Source organism: Harmonia axyridis, chromosome 2 (assembly GCF_914767665.1).
Source record: "Harmonia axyridis chromosome 2, icHarAxyr1.1, whole genome shotgun sequence".
Lineage (NCBI taxonomy): Eukaryota > Metazoa > Arthropoda > Insecta > Coleoptera > Coccinellidae > Harmonia > Harmonia axyridis.
The window spans coordinates 49051838-49073345 of record NC_059502.1 but is presented as its reverse complement, the minus strand read 5'-3'; the positions used below and the strand labels follow the sequence as shown (position 1 = coordinate 49073345).

The 21508-nt window shown below is 32.6% G+C and overlaps 3 protein-coding genes and 1 long non-coding RNA gene across 9 annotated transcripts in view; all 4 read right to left on the bottom strand.

Annotated features, from left to right (window-relative positions):
• LOC123674156 (cyclic GMP-AMP synthase-like) overlaps positions 1-4786 on the bottom strand; it is a 61036-nt gene extending 56250 nt beyond the window's left edge. For 2 of the 6 annotated variants that reach the window (XR_006746589.1, XM_045609060.1), the window contains exon 1: positions 4489-4782. Coding sequence is in view for 4 of the 6 variants with exons in the window: in XM_045609060.1 (XP_045465016.1) it covers positions 4489-4659 (171 nt within the window). In the remaining 2 variants the exon portion in view is untranslated. Of the gene's footprint in view, positions 1-3840; positions 3866-4488 lie in introns of those variants that run through there. The other 4 variants (XM_045609058.1, XM_045609057.1, XM_045609055.1 and 1 more) reach the window with 3 other exon arrangements.
• Positions 4787-8044: 3258 nt separating this feature from the next.
• LOC123673043 lies at positions 8045-9060 on the bottom strand. Its single transcript, XR_006746413.1, has 2 exons — positions 8926-9060; positions 8045-8203 (listed from the first exon to the last, which is right to left on the bottom strand). It is a non-coding gene; the product is annotated as an uncharacterized LOC123673043 (long non-coding RNA).
• A 1934-nt stretch (positions 9061-10994) lies between these two features.
• Positions 10995-12272, bottom strand: LOC123673077 (leukocyte receptor cluster member 1 homolog). The gene is made up of 3 exons (XM_045607500.1): positions 12139-12272; positions 11981-12080; positions 10995-11903 (listed from the first exon to the last, which is right to left on the bottom strand). Exons 1-3 carry the CDS (start codon positions 12159-12161, stop codon positions 11097-11099), a joined length of 930 nt encoding a protein of 309 aa, XP_045463456.1. The 5' UTR covers positions 12162-12272; the 3' UTR covers positions 10995-11096.
• A 7683-nt stretch (positions 12273-19955) lies between these two features.
• On the bottom strand, positions 19956-21429 carry LOC123671954. Its single transcript, XM_045605865.1, has 3 exons — positions 21002-21429; positions 20712-20899; positions 19956-20610 (listed from the first exon to the last, which is right to left on the bottom strand). The coding sequence occupies exons 1-3, from the start codon at positions 21277-21279 to the stop codon at positions 20264-20266; spliced, it is 813 nt and encodes a 270-aa protein (XP_045461821.1). The 5' UTR covers positions 21280-21429; the 3' UTR covers positions 19956-20263.
• Positions 21430-21508: the final 79 nt, after the last annotated feature.

The window sequence follows — 21508 nt, the reverse complement described above, 5'->3', positions numbered from 1 at the left end:
GCCAGGAGTAAACCTAATAGAAGAAGAACTAGAAGCCATAATAAAAAATGGTAACAAAATGATTATCGCTGGAGATCTAAACTCCAAAAACACAGAATGGAACAGCAAAACAACCAACAGAAGAGGGAAACAATTATTACGATATGCAGAAAATAGACATATCCGAATAATTGCCCCCAATGAAGAAACACACTCTATGAGAGAAAAAGCTGACATATTGGACATTGCTTTAAATAAGGATATAAGCGATATTGTAACATTACAATTAATCAACAATACTACATCAGATCATCACCCAATCGAAATAACCATCGGAAGTAAAGAAGTTAAGAAAAAACAGACCAAACACAACTGAACAGAAAACCGTAGAAAACCTCACCAAAATTAAAAATATCAACAACAAAAAAGAACTTGAACAAGAAGCATCAGACCTAGAGGAAATTATAAAAATTGTACTCAAAAAATCAACTACGGTAATTGAAATAGAAGACAAAGCTTCCTGAACACATCAAGAACCTCATTTGCCTTGAGAAAATCACAAGAAAAGAGTATCAGAGAACCTTAGATCCAAGACACAAGTTTGTAATGAATTCTAGTCTGCAAATACATCGATACATAATACAGAACGCTGGTTTGTTTACGTTTGAAGTTTGGTTTTGGCACGTTTCAGCCATAGCGAGGGCGCGAGGCTCTAGACCATTCTCTGTATCTCTGTAGTTGTTCGTAAAATAATTTTTGCTACGAACTGGTTTATTTAAGGCAAAAAACCCATGGGGCATTTTTTGTTTAGAATAAAACAGGCTATCGGAAATCAATTTTCAAATGGTAAACCAATTATAAGACGAAAAGTTACATTGGAAATAAATTTTAGGGTTTGCGTTTTCCACCACTAACAACCATGGGGTAAACCAAATAAATTACTGGCTTTTTGGCAGTAGAAAACGTCAGGTTAATTTCAATATTGTACCCCCTTTATGGGGCTGTATCTTAACAAGGGATACTCCAATGAAATGTCTTTCTATGAAAGATCCTATCTTTTTTCGATGAGGAATCACATCCTTAAATGTTTTACACTTATTTAGTTACACCCCGTTTAACTGACCAACTTTCAATAGAATATTGCTCAGAAATTATGTTGAACACTCTGTATCTCGCTTATGCTTCGAAAACGAGTTATATGTCATAAGAGAAAAATAATTCTCCCGGTGATAAAACACCCTGTAAGGGCGTAGGAATGGGATGGAGTTGGGGGTAATTAACCACCCCCCCCGCCCCAGATTTTCAAAATATAATTTGTAGAAATCTCGCAAAGACGAAGAAATTTCTCCATAAAATGAATCTCATTTATTTTCCTTTGAATCGACACGGCAGTAAAAATTCATTTTAAATTTATCTAAACTTGATATTAAAATTCGTACATATCACTTCAAGTGTATTTTATTATAAGCTTTGCTCTAAAGTAACTAGGAAGATTCCTTGTACCCTTTACCTATTTTTCAATTGATATACCTCCATTCGAAAGATTTCAGTCAGATGAAATTATTTTATAGTTTCAATTTTATGAATAAACTATAATTCATGTAAATAGACGAGGTTAGGGATACTCAAAAAATCTTAATTTTGATAAGCATACATTTTAAAAATGAATTACTAAAACATAACTAGGTATATTATGAACTATATGAAATAACCAATAATAATCATTTTCCTTTGAATCGATACGTCAGTAAAAAATTGTCTATGAGTTTATTATCGCTTTCAAGATAAGTACTTTTATGGCACTACGATCTCGTCTTTGTCCAAGGTTTATTATTTTCCGTTATCTATCCGCTTTCTCGGCATCGTCCCAGCCACTTATTTGCCATCAATTTCATTTTTTTTTTGATAGTGTATATTTTTGGAAATTTATCTTTATGAATGAGTTCTTGTGATACTGAGCTGTTTTGTACAATTTATTGTGTTTCATTCAAATTGCAATTTATTTGTGAAGATATCAGTTTTGAATTAACTAAATCTACAGAGTATTCCTAAATTGGAGGTACAAATGAAAATGACAGATTTCTCGGATCATTTCAAGAAAAAACTGCTATAACATGAATCCGCATCATGTGATATCCTAATTTTAGATGAAAATCTACAGGGTGATTTTTTCTGGAAGGGTGCCCGCTTCTTTCCTCCAGAATTATTTTAATCAACACCCAGTATAAGATAAGAACAATCAAATTGCTAATAAAAAAAAATTGTTTTGAGTATTTTGTTTCAAACTTCGTTATCAAACCTCTTTTTCTCACATTACAGATACGAGTAAACAATGTCGTCAAAATTTTTTTTTCGATTATCCCCCCAAGAAAAAAAAAGGTCTACGCCCTTGACACCCTGCATACTAAGACTGTTGTGAAGAACAAGATAGGAATGTTGAATCAAGACGACAAAGGTCATCGATATTTAGATTATCTCCCGCATTTCTCAAAATTTAAAGTTATTTCAGAAAAAGAGAAGTTAATAACTTTAATTTTTCACTCATTATTGTGAATGGCCAGAGCAATAGATTTGAAACATATGAATTATAAGAAAAAGTAAAATAATCCCAAATGCATCCAAATACATCAAAGATGTGAATGAGAGAATATGATGAATTGTTTGAAAATATTCACATAAATTTCGATTTTTTTCAGTCATTTTTACAAATGCAACAGAAAAATCTCAACAAAACTGAATATAAGGAAAGAATATTTTTCATGTCAATATTGGACGTTTTATCTATTGACATAGTTATATTGCCTAAGCTGAATTGCAATACAGTTATGAATTACGGTAAGGAGAACAGTGCACAAATAGGAAGTAATCATTCTTTCAATTATTTGATACCTAATGAATGAATGAATGCGTTCTATTCAAATATTTGTTATTCGATTGAGCTTTCAAAACCTCAACTTTATATATAATACTTTACAAATATTTCAAGAGTTTATTCTGCAGTTTTATGAATACCCGAGATACTTAAACTCAGAAGGTTGCAGAATATTGTGGTAATAACTGTCAAGAATTCCAACAAACTTTGTCACTTCTCATCAAATATCCTTCAGAAGAAATAACATAGTCTTGGTTTTTACTAGGTTCAGCTCAAGTTAATTGTACCATCTATTCACACTGGTCAAGAACAGATATCAAAGATTATTGTCAATTGTCATTTTTAATAAATGTTTGAAGCCTATTTATTGCTCTTCTGGTTGAATAAAAAATTATCACTAAGAATATTTTCACTATTCCAAAGGAGTTTTAGAGCTTTCATCTCTTACAAATTTCATTAGGATGATTAACTTCAGTATTGTTGTCTATATTTTGATAAAAAGTCAGATATTTTATAAACATCCATGAAAACCTAAAAGGAAATAATCATATATAAAATCTCTAGAATTAAATTCTTCAATTTACAGAATATCAATAAATTTTGATTCAAAAGATTCAATGCTTCGAAATTCACTTCAGATTAAAAATAAATTCTGTATCTAGTTATCGTTAGATTTTCTCCTGATAAAGATAGAGGGAATTAAAAAATATGTACTTATTATTTAATCTCCAACATAATGTATATAACACATTATGTTAGAGATACTATAATATGTACAATCCATATATTAGAAATATTTATAGCAGTTAATACTAACGACCTCATAAAATTGAGGCACAGCATGTAGAGATTTTAAAACTGTGATTAAAAAAACTTGATGATTAAAAAATTTGAAAAACCATCTGATAAAGTAATTATGTTGCACCACATTATTCAGAAATTATATGAATAGGATATTTCGAATGCCTACTCAATTGAAAAAAACATACTTATACAATTCTCTTCATAAATTTTACCCGACAGATCACATCCAAATTCATACAGTGAAAGAACATTGAATCAATCTCAATATGTTATACACTTGAAATACAAACAAAACTGAAAATAAATTAATCTGAATGTAATATGAAGATATGATTATCAAGTTATCAAGTATAAACTTCACTATTGTTACCAATATGTCACCAAAAAATTCATTTTGAATTTATCTACACTTGATATTAAAATTCGTACATAATACTTCAAGTTTATTTTATTTAATTATAAGCTTTGCTCTAAAGTAACTAGGAAGATTCCTTATATCCTATACCTATTTTTCATTTAATATATACCTCCATTCGAAAGATTTCAGTCAGATGAAATTATTTCATAGTTTCAATTTCATGAATAAACTATAATTCATGTAAATAGACGAGGTTAGGGATACTCAAAAAATCTTAATTTTGATAAGCATACATTTTAAAAATGAATTACTAAAACATAACTAGGTACATTATGAAATATATGAAATCTTCTTTCAAGGTTGGACTGATACATTTCGATAGTAGATCAATATTTCATCAAATGATCTGAACGTTATTAGGTACACCATTTTATTGAGAAAATTATCGAGTTACCACTTTAATCTCACTCATTACCTGATGTATGATCGAATTATGATGTTTTTTCTCAGAGGGCGATAAGTTTATAGCTTTTTGAATCTCTTGCAAAGTTGGTTCCATAGTGTTGTATTTCCTAACATTTGGCTCTAACTCTGGAGACACATCTCTTATTTGCATAGAATTGAATTCAGACACTAGAATATTCATTTTATTGAATATAAATCTCACTACAACAATAGATTTCACAGTAACTTCTGAAGTACAGATATATGATTATGAATTATAAGCGTCACTCTGAATGACTAACGTACACGTAATATAAACTTACAAGTAAAAAAAAATAAAGTGAATATGAAAATCAGATCAATGCTGCCAATATCAAGAACAGTGTTGCCACCTCAACTTCAACAGAATAAGCTAGTGTAGCGTTCAAAAAATGCTAGAAATATGCTAATTTTTTTTTAAATATGCTGAAAAAAAGGCTAGATATTTTCACTGTTTTTTTTTCCTACATTTATGAATTAGTATATATCAGTTAACTTGAATTTCACAAATTTGGAGGTCATATAGGATATAACCTGTTTATCTATGGTTTGCAGGACCAGCATCACAGAATAGATAGTCCCGCGTTCCGAAATTCCTGGCAGTACTGTCCAAAAAAATTCCCACTGTTTGAGTTCACTAAATCCCCCATAAATTGAAGACATTTCCATTCAACTTTGGTGTTGACTATATACATATATTTATAATAAACAAACTAAATAAAAATAATTTCAAAATTGAAATATGGATTCAGATTCAGATCGTGAAATATCATTTATTGACAACTAATATTAAAAATTTATAATTTATGTTGACTTTGTGGCCTCAAAAGCAGAGAACATTACTTGAAAATTGAAATTCCCGATTTTTCTATGATCACCGTCGAGATTTTGCAATGTTGACAAACATATCTCATGTTTAGCTAAATATCGATAATAATCTAGCGGTAGAAATTATAAACATCGGTTAATACTAAAGATTGATTATGGAAACGATGTTTTTTTTTTGAATGGTGTAATTGGCTTTTCGTTTTTGAAAATATGCTAAATAATATGCTATATGCTAAACGCCAAAACTTAAAGCTAAACATGTCTGAAATATGCCAAATTTAGCATAAAAAATGCCAAGTTGGCAACACTGATCAAGAAACCCCAATTCAACAAAATTGACAGATTGGTCGAGTTCGGAATCACTGTTTAATGCACTGTTCAGCGCTTAACCAGCAAAATGTCCGAGAAAGGGCGCTGCATTCTATGCCGAATCATAGATTTCTGTTTAGTTCACGAACGCTATTTCAACGACAGTTCAAATGGAAATGGATTAATGGTGGATTTATGCACCATTCCTAAGAATTAAGACTAAACCTAAGAACTAAGAATTGAACGCTAAGAAATCAATGAGGGCGTTTATGCACTTTACCTAAGAACTTACACTAGCATTAGAAAGTTGACCAACTTTTAACTAATGGTGGATTTATGCATCTGTCCTAAGAACTAAGACTAAACCTAAGAACTAAGAATTGAAAGCTAACAAATCAATGAGGGCGTTTATGCACGTTTCCTAAGAACTAATAACTAACACTAGCAGGCCAACTGTTAACTAATGGTGGATTTATGCACCGTACCTAAGAACTAAGGACTAATGGTGGATTTATGCACCAGTCCTAAGAACTAAGACTAAACCTAAGAACTTAGAATTGAACGCTAATGGTGGATTTATGCACCGTAACTAAGAACTAAGGACTAAGAACTATGAACTAAGAATTCAGAGGCGTTTATGCACTCTCTTGTTAGTTCTTAGTTAAGGCATGCGCACGTGCTCGAACTACTTTCTATTTGTTCTATACTTTGATGTTTGACATTGATATTCATTGTGAAAAAATTAAATTTGATTTTTTCAAATACACCTAATACTTTTCATCGATAAACATGAATAAAGAACATAAAATTATAGGAACTGTTACTCGTTAATATTGAAATTATATGCGGCGCACGTGCACTTCTATATTTTACCTGAGCCCTTAGTTCTTAGTCAACAGTTGGCCTGCTAGTGTTAGTTCTTAGTTCTTAGGAAACGTGCATAAACGCCCTCATTGATTTGTTAGCGTTCAATTCTTAGGTCTTACTTCTTAGGTTTAGTCTTAGTTCATAGGACTGGTGCATAAATCCCACATAACAAATCAATGAGGGCGTTTATGCACGTTTCCTAAGAACTAACACTAGTAGGGTACCGATTCATAAAGATCCCTAGGGAGCTAGGGAGAAGGAGCCAAATTTTAGGCTCCGCCCTAATTAAAGTAGGAAGAAGGGGGATCGACGTTGCCAAATTGAAGGGCGAACTTTGAACTATTTTTCTGTGACATTAACAGAAAAATAAATAATTTCTATTTTTTATGTCTATCTCAATCTAAAATAAATCTAGCACCTATAAATATGGAAAAAACAAATGGATAACAATAACTAAAGCTTTAAATTATATTTTGATAGTAATTCGAGGTCACTTTTACTGTCATACAATAATTCCACCATTGCCAAATGTACATATTACATTGGATCTATTTTTTAATTCAATACATTTATTTCGATTTTCCATAATAAACCATGAGTGATATATATAAACTTACTGTATTTAACATAAGCAGTAAAATGAGCTAATTATAAATTATAATAACACCAATAATCGAATTTTGAAGAGACACCCCACGTGTGCATCTTTGACATTTGTCACAGAGAATGTCGTTTATATCACAGCGTTGCCAAGTTTGTATCGCAATGAAAACCGCTGGGTCCTAGGCAGCGGATTTGAAGTCAATTTTTTTCGTCTAAGAACCGACAACGTTGTAGGTTGTATCAAAAGTTGCCTATCATAAAATGGTTTTTAATTTAACTGTTAACTGAGAACTAAGGGCTCAGGTAAAATATAGAAGTGCGCGTGCGCCGCATATAATTTCAATATTAACGAGTACCAGTTTCTATCATTTTATAATCCGTTATTCGTGTTTATCGATGAAAAGTATTAGGTGTATTTCAAAACATTAAATTTTATTTTTTCACAATGAATATCAATGTCAAACATCAAAGTATAGAACAAATAGAAAGTAGTTCGAGAACGTGCGCATTCCATAACTAAGAACTAACAAGAGAGTGCATAAACGCCACTGAATTCTTAGGTTTTAGTTCATAGTTCTTAACCAATCCCATAGAGAAAGGAGGAAAAGAGTGACGACTCAGCGGTAAAATAAATAAGCGTGATTGTGGCGACCTTATGGGCAGGGTATGGAACTAATGATGTTGATTCTGCGCATTTGGCGCCTTATTATTTCATAATTCGAAACAACTCAAGTTGAATGAAAACCTGCACCGAAAATTGTGAAAAAACTGTAATATCAATTACAGTTTTTTCAATATTTCAGTGAGGTTTTGCATCCAACTTAATTTTTGCTTAAGTAATAATACTCAACGAATTTTGACATACTTTTTATTGCACATAATATTGAACAGAAATTAATGAAATAATTGAATCAAATTATATATATATATATATATATATATCGTATTGTACCACTTAAATATTAAAGAAGGAAACATTTCATTTGAAGATTGACAATAAAATAATTATTTTTGTGATTACTGACAAATATCCAGGAAATCGAAGGATTGAATGGAATCTTCAATTCTTTGGCAGAACTCCAACGTAAGCCTTTTGAAACCTGGAACAGAGTGAAAAATTGATGGTGATCCTGAAGAGACTTTTATTGAAAGTATATAAGGTGAAAGCCATAGAACAATATGAAAATATAGCTCCGTTTTCTTAAATCGTCACAACTGCTCCCTTAGACATTTAGGTACTAATAAAAAAAATGTCTCTTTGTTAAATGACTCTTTTTCTTGATATTGATTTGATTTAAAATGCCTGGTCTTTTCTTCACAAAAAGGAAAACAGTATCAGTATTCGGTTGGTTATTTCTGATCCTATCTGAACTTGAATCTGTTAAACTAGTACTCGACACACAATTAATTAAATTATTCTGATCTTAAAGCAGTGCATAATTTGGAAAATCTGGCAGGGATGAAGGTAAAAGTCTGGTTTTAGGTGTATTGAAAAAATTGTCCTCACTGATATGGTCCCCAAATATTTTACTCATACTCATATTAATATTTGCTGGATAGAACAGCTTCAATTGCTTTATCCCATTCAAAAATTCTAGTTGGAGGTCTAAAACAGTGCTTGTTCGTAGTTGAGCCCCTGACAATTTTGGATGCAACATGATATGATATGATAAAATGCTGATCAGTTATGACAAAAGGTGCTTTATATTTATAATTATCATACATACGAAAAAACTAGAAGATATATGCCTAAGATTCTTCAATGCTTCGCCAGCAAATATTCAAACGGAGGAAAATTTCAAAAAATACGAAAAATACATACCTACATGATCATTTAATTCAACTGGAACCCTCTAAAATTTAGGACTTTTTTATGTAAGGAGTTTTTGACATTGTTTCATTTGTTCTTTTTTTGTAAATGAGAACCTTCTGAAATAAAGATTGTTATTCAATATTCATACATACATACTTGAACCTGCAAGAAAATAAGAATCAGGAGGGAACTGAAACACAAAAGAGAGGTTGGAATTTACGCCGAAAACATTTCATCATTTACAGTTACAGTAGATAAGGATGAAATATGTTTTTGTGTGAAATAGCGATACATTAGTTCCTAACCCTGTCCCACGGGTCGCTAGCATCAAGATTTCAAACGACTCTTCGCAGTCGTCATAGAAATACCTTCTGACAAATAAAGAGAAGACTGACGACTCGTCAGTCTTCTCTTTATTTGCCTATGAATCCTTTGAATAGTGCCACCTTAGAAAGAAAAGGGAAACCGGACCCATGCCGAGCGTAATCGCCAGAATTATACATATTAAGCAAAATCTAATCACTGAATACATCAATATTTTAGATATCTTAGATGCTTGAAACTCAAGAACGGTGCATTTCGCCGATATATTCCATTTCAACCAAAATAAAGTGCTAGGATCGGTCCTTTCTTATTTCAAATGGCAAACACAGAAGGTATTTCTATTATATGTTATTGAACGTGAAAATCTATCTTATAAGGTTTTCCTACGCCTTAACCTAATAGTTTTTCAGGAGATGCCATTTAAAATAAGAAAGTTTTTGGCCATTATGTAGTTGATGTTTGAATATTAGTAATGATCACTCTGTATAATCCAGAGTTATTTTTTTTTCTGTATTGAAGTAGCCAATATGTTTATTCTAATTACTATATATATAATTATACTATTCCTTAATTACCAATTAAAAAACTCCATATTTTCAAGTTTTCGCCATTTCCTTGTAATGGTGCTTCTGAAAATATAAAGTGATTTCATACTCATTTGACCTTATCATTCCATTTTTGAATTCATAAATGAAAATAGTGTAATTTTGGTATATAGGTATTTTTGGTTTTAATCGCATCATCATCTCAGTCTTTCTACTCTCTGAGGATGCAGTGATACTAATTATTGCGGGTGATGATGATGATTGAGGAAAAAATGAATTTTGTTCCTTTGCAAGGGCGGATACAGGGGTGCCACCGACTTTCCTCTATAAAGCTAACATGGTATTTCACTGAAAGTTCTCAACTTTTCATAGTTTTGAAACGCAATTCAACCAGAACACTTTAGACTTATTCAAAATTAGTCATGACTATTGAAATGAAATTTATTTAAGCTTCACTATGTGTGTATATGTGAAAAACCCAATTTGGACCAATTAAACATGCCACTACAATCTAATACTATTTAAAAAGACTGAATACTCCAGTATCCTATGGAAAAATCACAATATATAATCAGTTTAAGATATCAAATACAACAATTGTTGTAAAAAGTAATAAAGAAAATATGCTGATATAAAGAAAGTAAAAAAATATAAGCCAATATCTATGATAACCATGGAGGAAAGTTTAATGGTGCGCTTTGCATCTCTTCTAGGGGTCAGTTTTACATGCAACCCATTGTAATAATCAATTTTAGATATGGGACATAATAATAATAATAAGAGAGTTTATTCATGAAAATACATTCAATAAACTCTATAATACTGCAGTTTTATAAAAATATAAACTGTGCACAGTAACTGTGGTTCCAAAAAAACAATAAAGGAAATATGCCAATAAGTACAAAACATATTATTTAAATGGCCATTATCAATTAACAATAAATTGAGGAAAGGTTAATGTTACTCCCATATCCCTCTATCCTATTTTACACCCAACCCATTGAAATAATAGTAGGAAAATTTATGTAGAATTTAGTGAAGAACTTTCAAACAAGTACACAAAATGTCCTGACTTAATGTTAATGCTTTTTCATTGATGTTTCAAGTACTGTTATTGTTGAGGAGATTCTGTGATTCAGAACTAGAATTGCTATGACCTTCACATAACACGAGTTGTAACACTACAATAGAATTAAAAATAACTAGAGATTATTTCAGTAGTATTCTTTTATTCAGATCATATCTTTTTGTAGCAAGATATTGGTTTGAACTGTTTTAAAAGTAAATATTAACACTTTCTACTGTCAATGTTCAATTATATTGATTTTGTCGTGCTATGTTGGGATTGAATTGTGAGTTATATTTTCTTTGAATTGTTTCTGAACAGTTAGAAATACTTTTCATTTCATTGAGAAGTAAATCAGTCCTATGCCTTTCTTGTCTTTCTCTATTCAATCTTTCTGCTCTCAATAAATCAAGTTTTTTCTTTTTAGATACATCAGAGGAATCTGATACATTAAATTTTTTGTGTGTCTTCTCATTTTCAGATTCATTTGAGTCTGAATCATATTTGTTCCGCCGTCTCTTTTTATGTTTGTGAGACTTACTTTTGAAGCTTCGTTTTTTATTTTTAAGATCTTTTTCTCTATGTTCTCTCTCAGATTTCAGTGGATATTCAATTGTTATATCACTTTTTGTTGGGAATATGTATCCAGAAGTTTTTTTCTCCTTGAAACTTGAAGGGATATATTTCTTCATTATTTCTAATGGATCTTCTTTTAATTTGCTTTTGATGTTCACTTCATCTTTATCAAAAGAATCTCTAATTGGAATCTCATCATACCAATCTCTTTTTCCTAAAGCTTCATTGGTATCTTGACCTAAATATGTAAGATATCCAATTTGTTTCTCATATTTTTCAGTTTCTTCTTTTTTTTCCTTTTCATGTTCCTTATTTGTTCTTTTACTTTCTTCCTGTCCATCTTCTAATTCCTCAAATAAATTTATATGACCATCAGATTGAGGCTGTTCACTTTTAGATGATAATGGTATAAAATCTTTCAATCCCACCCTTTCTCTGGCTCTGTCTCTCAAAAATTGTGTTCTGGCTTCCCTTTCCTGGAAAAAGACAAAATTATGATAAAACGAGATCACTGAAATACTATAGAGTAACCAAATCTATGATAACATCTTACGGCAAACTTTTGTCGTTCCTCCTTTTCATTTCTTTCTTCTTCAGCTCTGGCTTCATCTCTTCGTACTCTAGCAATATTATCCTTGGTTCTGACATGCCATCTAAAACAATTATTATTGAGGTATTCAAATGAAGTACTTTAAATTTACTCTGCACCACCTCTTTTTTGGTAAAATATTCATTCTGAAATGAGTAGGTACTTCAAAATATAAGAAAATGGGTCGTTATTCGTTAACTTGTATGTTGTGTTGTGACATAAAATGATTGACTTCGAACCACAGACGACGAAATATGAACAAGTTTAAGGTTATCTTCCATTTTTCCTTCTTCTTTTCTCCTACTGCGTTCGACAAATACACACCGTTGCAGAGCGAGCGGCTTGAGAGATCACGTGACCACGGTGCAAGAGGAGCGGGTGTGTTTTGCCGAACGATAACGGAGCTGATATCGTAGAATATATATGTGTTTTGTAAAAAGAAATAGAACAATTTCGTCAGATGGTCAGACTAGATTTAATTTATCTTCTCGTGATATCAGGATGTATTCTACGTATTGTGTTAATCTTGAAAGGAGATGATCCTGAAGATATTGTTGATGAGCCACCTATTGAAGAAGTTGGAAATTTTGTACACATCTAAAATATGCATAATGAATCAGAAAACCAATTAGAAGACAGTAAAGGGAATTTTATAATGTATTCTTTGAACATGGACGAAAGATTTATTCGCTGAGATACAATAATGTACTTTGTAAAATAAACATTTATTTTAAATAATAATATTCATTTCCTATTTGCCTTCAACATATACAAACATAAAAAAACTCTAAAATTTAAAGAGATTTTGCATAATAAGCTTATATTTCATAACTATTATATTTCAAAAATTCTCAGATTCATGCATGATGCTGAGAGACAACCAATGCATATTCCTATTTTCTAACCAATCCTTAATTTTTTGGTTCATAATAAATAAATAAAAAAAAATGAGCAAATAAGCTAAGAACTACCTACCGGATTTCAAGGGAAATTCAATTTGATCAGAAAAGGCGTCAATTGTAATATTTCGAATGCCCAGTTTAGTCTCCTCTATAAAGAAATACTTATTTCCTATTGGGATGCCTCCAATTTTATTTGTACTGTTCCGAATATAAATCTAATTTGTGTTCATTTACGGCGTTCGGCAAATCCACACCTGATCGGAGCGTGCAGTGTAAGGTGCAAACGGTTGATAGACCAAGTGACCAGTTGCAAGAGTTGCGTGCGTGTTTTTCCGAACGATGACGGAGCTGATATCGAAGAATTTTTGAATGTGTTTTGTTGAAAGAAATAAAACAATTTCTTCGATTGAAAATATTGGAGACGGCCAGACTAGATCTAATTTGTCTCCTCGTGATTATCAGGATGTATTCTACATGTTTCTTCATTTTCATGTTAATATTATTGTAATCTATGGTCCACAGTTCGCACCACTAGTGCTAGCATTGGCAACAGATGTGACGTCACATACACTCAGAATACACGGTATACATCATGCATACATATCACGATGTAAAAATTTTATTCTCATAATAAGCCAATCAGCGTTCGAGTTTCTCAATATGATTTTATAACCAACAATAAATTGTGTTTGTATTTGTAATTCTTGTATGGTGGCAATGAACAGATAAAGTAGTTTTTATTGTCACTTATTTATTACAAGTTCTGTTTTAGGTTTCAGGTAAGGTAAGGTCAGGTAATTCATGAGAAAATAAATTTAGAACAAAATAAGACCGGGTTTTTCCTCATATTGTATTTCAATGTTCTAATATATCTGAGATCCTTACTTGTGATTATAATAATCCTTCAGAACCAACTATATTAAAGTCAAATTCTGTTCCTCGGCATTTACTGAAGTATCAAATTTATAATCATCAGCCCTATGATTGTAGAACTTCCCCAAATGTTTCTTGTATGGAAAATATTAATGATTCTAACAATAACCATCTACGTGATCCAGAATTATCATATCAAATTAAAATGAATTACCTACTAATTGATTGCTATTTATAATCTTTTTTTTTTCATATCCACCTACAACCTCCAAATGAGCTGAAAATGAAGTACCAAAGAAGACCTGTGATAATTAAAGTGAATTACGAAATGAGCACTGTAACGCAGGAAGATAGATTAAACCAACTGAAGATTTTTATCTTTCATGTATGTGTAGAAATTTGAATATTGCTTCAGAAATGTATCAATTCAGTTGTTCATCAGATATAATTTCATAAAGTAGGTATAAATAGGTATTTTTTTTCAGTCAGGTATAGTGTAAATCTCCCAATATAATTTATATTATGTATTGATTTTTATAAATAATTATTATTTTAAGCAAATATGTAAATTTCCTTTGATAAATAAAACTTTTCAATGATATTTTTTTGTTTTAATTCGAAATTATAACAACATAACCTAAAATAAATACTAATAATATTCCAACAATTTCAATGAATTGTCATACGTTCATATTCAAATTTTCCCGCCATATAACACTTAGTGATGGCGGACAAAATATCGGCCATATTGTTGCCTTGATTTAACACGGCGTTAGCACTTCTTATATATTTAGTATTCTGTGGTTCGCACTGTTTTCTCCACCTCTCTTGACTCTGCGAAAGGTTGGGCACCGGTGTATCCGGTTAACTAAAATGTCTAAAAACCTGGTGTATGGACTGATTAGATTTTGTTTTGCCAATTTTGAGAATATTAAGTTTCGTTATGTCAACTGTAGGTATTAACAAATATTAACGCTTTCAAAAAATTATGACAGATTCTTATTGTTTATTATTTATGACTTTCGTGACATTTTGTACCTATATATACCTGTAGATTACACAGGTTGCCTCGTAACTTGGGTTGAAGAGTGTCATCCGGTGTCTGTCAAGGTCTATCGAATGTCTGTATCGCCATTGGCCATCATTGACAGACATTTTATCGTAGCTATTTTATGATTGAAGATATTAAAGACTATTTAGGATAGACTACGAACGATATACGCGATCAAACTATTAAGAAAATCCGTGAAAACCCACGATTCCATTGTAATCAAATGTTATTTATTTGAATATGTAAACCGAGTGACGTCAAGAATGGTTGACGCTGATTGGTTGAAAGTTACTAGACAACCTGTCTAAATCTATAAACCTTGGGTCCGTATATCACCTTGGTTAGTGAGTTGGTGGCCCGTATATGTCAAATTCCTCAAAAACCGGTGACTATTTCCTCAAACTTCGGTGGGTTATATGTCACCAGAGCAACCGTACTTTTCTTCTGGTTAGGTTCGGTAACCACGCCCACTCCGGTTGGCAGTTGTCATTTTAATTTTCAGATTATTGTTAATAAATATTTTCCATGACAGGATTAGGATTAAGAACTAGACCTAAGAATGCACTCTCTTGTTAGTTCTTAGTTATGGAGTGCGCACGTGCTCGAACTACTTTCTATTTGTTCTATACTTTGATGTTTGACATTGATATTGATTGTGAAAAAATTAAATTAAATTTTTTTTTTCACCTGATAGTCCTCAGTCCTCTATATGAATTATGCCGAAAACAACGTCAAGCGGTTTGTGTACGTTGTTTTCCCGAGTATTTACTAGTTTTCTAGGTGTTTATCAACTGTGAAAATTTCGAAAGTTTAACCAGGTACTGTCTATGGTTTTATTCTACATTGTTGTTATTTGATTCCTATTTACATCAAGGAAGGAAAACACTTTTGAAAGAAGAATATTCATCATTCAATTTCTTTCCTCCATCTTTCAATTTCCTCTTGATATCATACCGATAAGAATTAACAACATGAGCGTCTGCGCCAATTGCGTCTGGAGACCAACGAGCAGTGTGACCAGATTTAGTAGAAATCTACTTTTTTAGTAGATTTTTCTCATTTTCATAGAGTTTTTAATAGGAAGAAATCCTTTGGTAGATTTTAGTAGATTTTGGTAGTTTTAAAAAATATAACCGAGACGATTGGGAATATGGAAACTCGGATGTCTAGACTGTTTCTATGAATCAATTCATTGTTCATTCTCATTGAGGTTCTACGTTCTGCGTGTTTCTTTCTAGAAACACGTAGAACGTTCTTCTGAACGTACCTACTTAAACATAATAAAATCATAAAACTTCTTTGGTGGCTGTCGGCTGAGAATAAATGCGAAGAATGATGGAATATCCGAAGGGTGCCTCATTGAAAACAGATGGTGTGTAAACTTCCGTTGAAAATATACCATTATCTCACATTTGGTATTCTATTTAGTGGAAAAAAATATGTCTAACTGGAATTTCATCGACAAATTTGGGTGGTTGCATATTTCAGATTTCGAATGCCAAATGCAAGAGAATATTTTCGGCTATTAACCGCATCAAAACAAAAAATAGAAACAGATTTCTAAATGAAAATATAGCGTTATTATAACATGCTAAAGAAGGACTTAAAGAGATAGGTGATTGTTGTCGTTTTCAACCTACAAAAAATATGCTCGATTCAATGGATAGTGAAAATTTATATATGGATGTTAAAGACAATGATTTGACTGCAGATTGATACTGATTTTTCAATTATTTTTTTTTATGTTCAACTGTAGTATTTCATTTTTTTATTTAATGTTATTTTTATCCGAAAGATTTTAGTTTTTATTTCTATTTATATCCTTTTTTTATTCAAATATATAAATTTGTTTGTTTATATTTGCTATTCTGATCCTATTTGTTTTTGTTCGGTTTGTTTTCCTTTTTTTTTGTCGTTCAAATTTTGAAATAAAATCTTGTTTTATTCTCGAATCTGAACGTATCTGTACTGTGTATCCTATTCATGAAGTAAAATTGAACCATAAGAGACATTAGAATAAAGTGTATTCTGAATAATGTTAAAATCTAATTGCAGCGCCAACTGTGAAATTTTGTCAAAAAATATGTAAGTAGATTTTTAGTAGATTTCTGAACGGTGTTGGTAGATTTTTAGTAGATTTCTGCGGCAAGTTTAGTAGATTCACTATATTTCAATCTGGTCAGTGGTCACGCTGCCGACGAGTTCAGTGCGACTGCTGCAAGCAGCATCTGCACGTCGTATGCACGAACCTTCCTCAAGATGACCGTATCACCCGGAACAAGATAAAATACATCAAGATCGTATGCAATAAATGTGCTACGAAATTCGATCAATTGTCGGATATAAAAACACTTGTTTGATTGTCTCAGTCTTTACTTGTCGGAAATTCATCTTGATGATAAAAAAGTAAAATAACTTATTTTCGCTTTATATATTTATTTTCACAACAATTGTTTCATCATGATAACATGACTTCGTCAGGTGAGCATGGTAACTTGGGTATGGTAACAGTTACCATGCTCACCTGACGAAGTCATGTTATAATGACGAAACAATTGTTGTGAAAATAAATATATAAAGCGGAAATAAGTTATTTTACTTTTTTATCATCAATAAAAACACTTATTGAATCCTTAAAAACTGATTTTATTAGTAGAGTTGGTACTATGGATCAGGAGTTTCGAGACGTTAATAAAAAGATCGAGAATCTTAATAATCTCAATAATTTTCATTCTTCAAAGATGACCGAAGCAGCGGTGTCGGAATCTGTTGAGCGAATTCGACGCGGCAAAAATGTTATTTTGTGTGGTGTGCCGGTCGTCGAGGGATCTGAAGAAGAGCTTAAGCGGGCCGATGCGGATGCGGTTGACGCTGTTTTGTGGGCTGTGGACTCTGCGCAAAAGGGGCAGGATACTAAAGTGTCCAGAGCTGCGTAGTGTCAAGATATAACAGACGACAAAACGCCCTTTCAATTGAAACACCTTGGGGAACTCAGGGAGGAGATGCAGCGCCGTTCTGCTGCTGGCGAATGCGATCTCACCATAAAATACGTTCGAGGATCCCCTGAAATAGTCAAGTCCACAATTCCAAAAAAGTAGTTCATGGATTTTGTAACTGGCGTCTTTTGTATACGAACTTGGCTTGCCTTTTGGCAAAATTTGATGATTTCGTATTAACTGTTGAGGACATTAGTCCGTCTTTCATTTTCATATGAGAATACTGAATCAATTAGATTCAAACCTCTCGGCAAAACCATCGGATGTAATGCCAACCACTTTCGATTTTGAAACGCCCTTTGAAAAGGTTATAAACGACCGTCCTAGTGCAATAAGTTTCGTAAATCGTTTGGACAAAAAGTCATCTATATGGTTCACCGATGGATCAAAATCAGAGAGGGGCACTTGCATATGTGATATATGGACCTAAACTGAGGATCTCTAAAGCCCTGGGAAGAGAGCCCTCGATTCTACAGACAGAGATAATGGCTGTTTATGTATGCGCTCAGGAGTGTAACAAAAGGAACCTCAAGGGGGCGCATATCTACATCACCACGGACAGCCAAACCACGCTGAGATCCCTGGAATCGTGTTGCCAGGGGTATCTGCTGACTTGGTAGTGCCGTAACACCATAAAGCAACTGGCCAGAGGCAATAAAGTGACTCTATTATGGGTACCAGGGCACTGTGGGGTTGAAGGAAATGAAAAAGCTGCGCTCCAGCTATGGGAATTGAACAACAGGATAATCCACTGGACTAACACTCCTAGACTTGTTCAGGCAAAGAAATTCGTGACGATTTCACCTACCTACGCCAAAAAGCTCTTGAAGCTGTCACGAGCCGAGCTTCGGGTGATGGTGGGACTGCTGACGGGGCATTGTCGGTACAAACATCATTTGTACCGTATGGAAAAGTCAGCAGACGAGATTTGCAGGCTCTGTGAATCAGAAGCAGAAACAGCCGAACACATGATATGCAAGTGTCCGGAGCTGGCTGGCTTAAGAACCATTCATATGGGTAAGCCGGTCTTGGATACCAGAGAGGTAACGGCCAAGGCCCCTAAGGAGGTTGTCAGTTTTATTAACGTCATTGACGACCTCCTTGGGTTTCCATGAATGAGTAGGGTAGAGAACAAAAGATCTACATGGTCGCAGTTCCCGGAAAGCTTACCGAACCAAAACGAACCCAGTTCAAATAATAATAATAATAGGTAAAGTGCATAAACGCCCTCATTGATTTGTAAGCGTTCAATTCTTAGGTTTAGTCTTAGTTCTTAGGAATGGTGCATAAACCCACCATTAATTAAAAGTTGGTCAACTTTCTAATGTTAGTGTTAGTTCTTAGGTAAAGTGCATAAACGCCCTCAATGATTTGTTAGCATTCAATTCTTTGTTCTTAGGTTTAGTCTTAGTTCTTAGGAATGGTGCATAAACCCACCAAAAGAATTAGGACAGAATTGAAGCACAAAAGAGAGGTTGGAATTTACGCCGAAAACATTTCATCATTTTCAGTCACAGATAATAGAGTAGTAGTGATTTTCAGTTGATGAGGATGAAATATGTTTTTGTGTGAAATAGCGATATATTAGTTCCAAACCCTGTACCTCGGGTCGCCAGCATCATAGACTAACTAAACGGAGAATAGATGAGACACTAGTAGAACAAGCTTCAACGCCATCTGTTTTTGTACAACATTACTAATTCGTGAAAAAAGCTCAATTGAAAAAGGAATCTGTATCGTAAAGCTGCCTCAAAAAGAATTCTGTAGTGCACCTTTTGAATAGGTAGGTACACCCATATACAAGAGGCAAAAAGTTTTTTGAAATTCAAATTCCAAAAGGAAATCAGAAATGGATTCGTGCAAGTTATCGATGAGTGAGGAAATTTATTTTCATTAAAAAAAATACCTGCAACGAACTTTCATCTGATTTTCTTTTGGAATCGAGAAATGAGGATCAATAATCAAATTCTGGATAGAATAAAAATTTATTAACTGAAATATCACCAATTGAAAATACAGATTTATTTCAGAAATATCTAATCAATGAACTAATAATTGCATTGAAAACATTCTCAAAAACTAAAAATAATGAATTCAATAATACAAAATATGAGTATTTATATCTACTAAACTTATTCAATACATGAAAAATCCTAAATTCTTATAGGTAACAGAACTAATTAACTTATAATAGGGAAATAATTAATAATATAAACTATCTAGATTCTAGAATATAATATAAAATTTATGAACCAAAAATAATCAATTCATTTCTTCTTCTCCCATTTTAAATATTTTTGGAACGCCAAATTACAAATCGCATCGAAATTTTTGTGTCTAAGATCTGTACCCTTCAGAACTTTATTGACTTTTTTAATATAATAATAATAATAATTCTGAATATAATTTTTGAATGTTACCGATGTCATCTTTCAACTCGTGTTAACTCATTAATTTCAATAGTGATTCTTTCAATCTCACCTTCTGACCGCTCCCTCCTGGAAACATTTCCAGCAGAATTCACACATTCTTCCTCTCTAATTATCATTTCTGAGACAGAACCAACAGATATATCCTGGATTGAATTCTCCTTCTCTAACTTCATTTTTTTTGCATTTCCATAGGTCCGGTCAGGTACGGTAACACCTCGTTTAGGACTCAACCCAAATGACGTAGAAGGTCCTATTTCATAAACGTCCTTTAGAGTTATATCATGAAATATTGTTTTTTTCGGCTCTCTAAAGAAAATGTCCTCGTGATCTGCAGTATACCCTAGAATATATTTTCTATTACTTTTACAAACTTCAATAAAACCAAAGCAGAATTTTATAGACTTTTGCGTTACGCGGTATAAAGCTCCTTCAGTTAATTACCTGGCAAATCAATTGAGGGCAAAGAACCTTTTTTCAGCTTTCCATTGCTTTCCAAACAATCACTATGAAAATGGCACTGGCATATTCTAACATGCTTAATTTGATATTTCTCCAATTCCAAAAGTTTCCTATTGCCGATGCGCTCAAGCCACACTTTTCGAATTTTCTCATCGGTAGTGATGACATATCTACGAAAATAAAATAAATATATTCTTTTTATAGGTACTGCAAATCTTGTGTTGACGTTAAAAAGTTTTCAATTGGGTTTTGAATTCATATTTTATAATTACCTTCTTGCATCTCGATTTTCACATCCAATAACACAGCACGTCTTCACTCTTGCAGGCATATCGAAATTTATTATATTTCGAAAAGAACGTGTCAAACCACTCCTTGTGTCAGTTGGCATTTCAAAGGTTTTTTGATAATAATGATTATACATTATACTTACTATTTTCATACATCTCCCCACACAAGCTGCATATAAACCTGGAGACTTTCCTCCCAATAGACCGTAACGTGTATGGGAGCCATTATTCACGAGTGATCTCCATGAATGCAACGACATCTAACTATCAAATTGAAAATAATTTTTTCGTGTATTAGTATCTTCCTCCGACAGATGGCGCGGAATATACGAGTGGCTCATCTATTTTTTTAGTTTCTCTATGGCCAGCATCAAGATTTCAAATGAATCTACGCAGTCGTCAAGTATATATTTAGTATTCTGTGGCAGTCTTCTCTTTATTTGTCTATGGCAGCGCTCTTGTTCCAGCATTTTGCTTGTACAGCGCTGT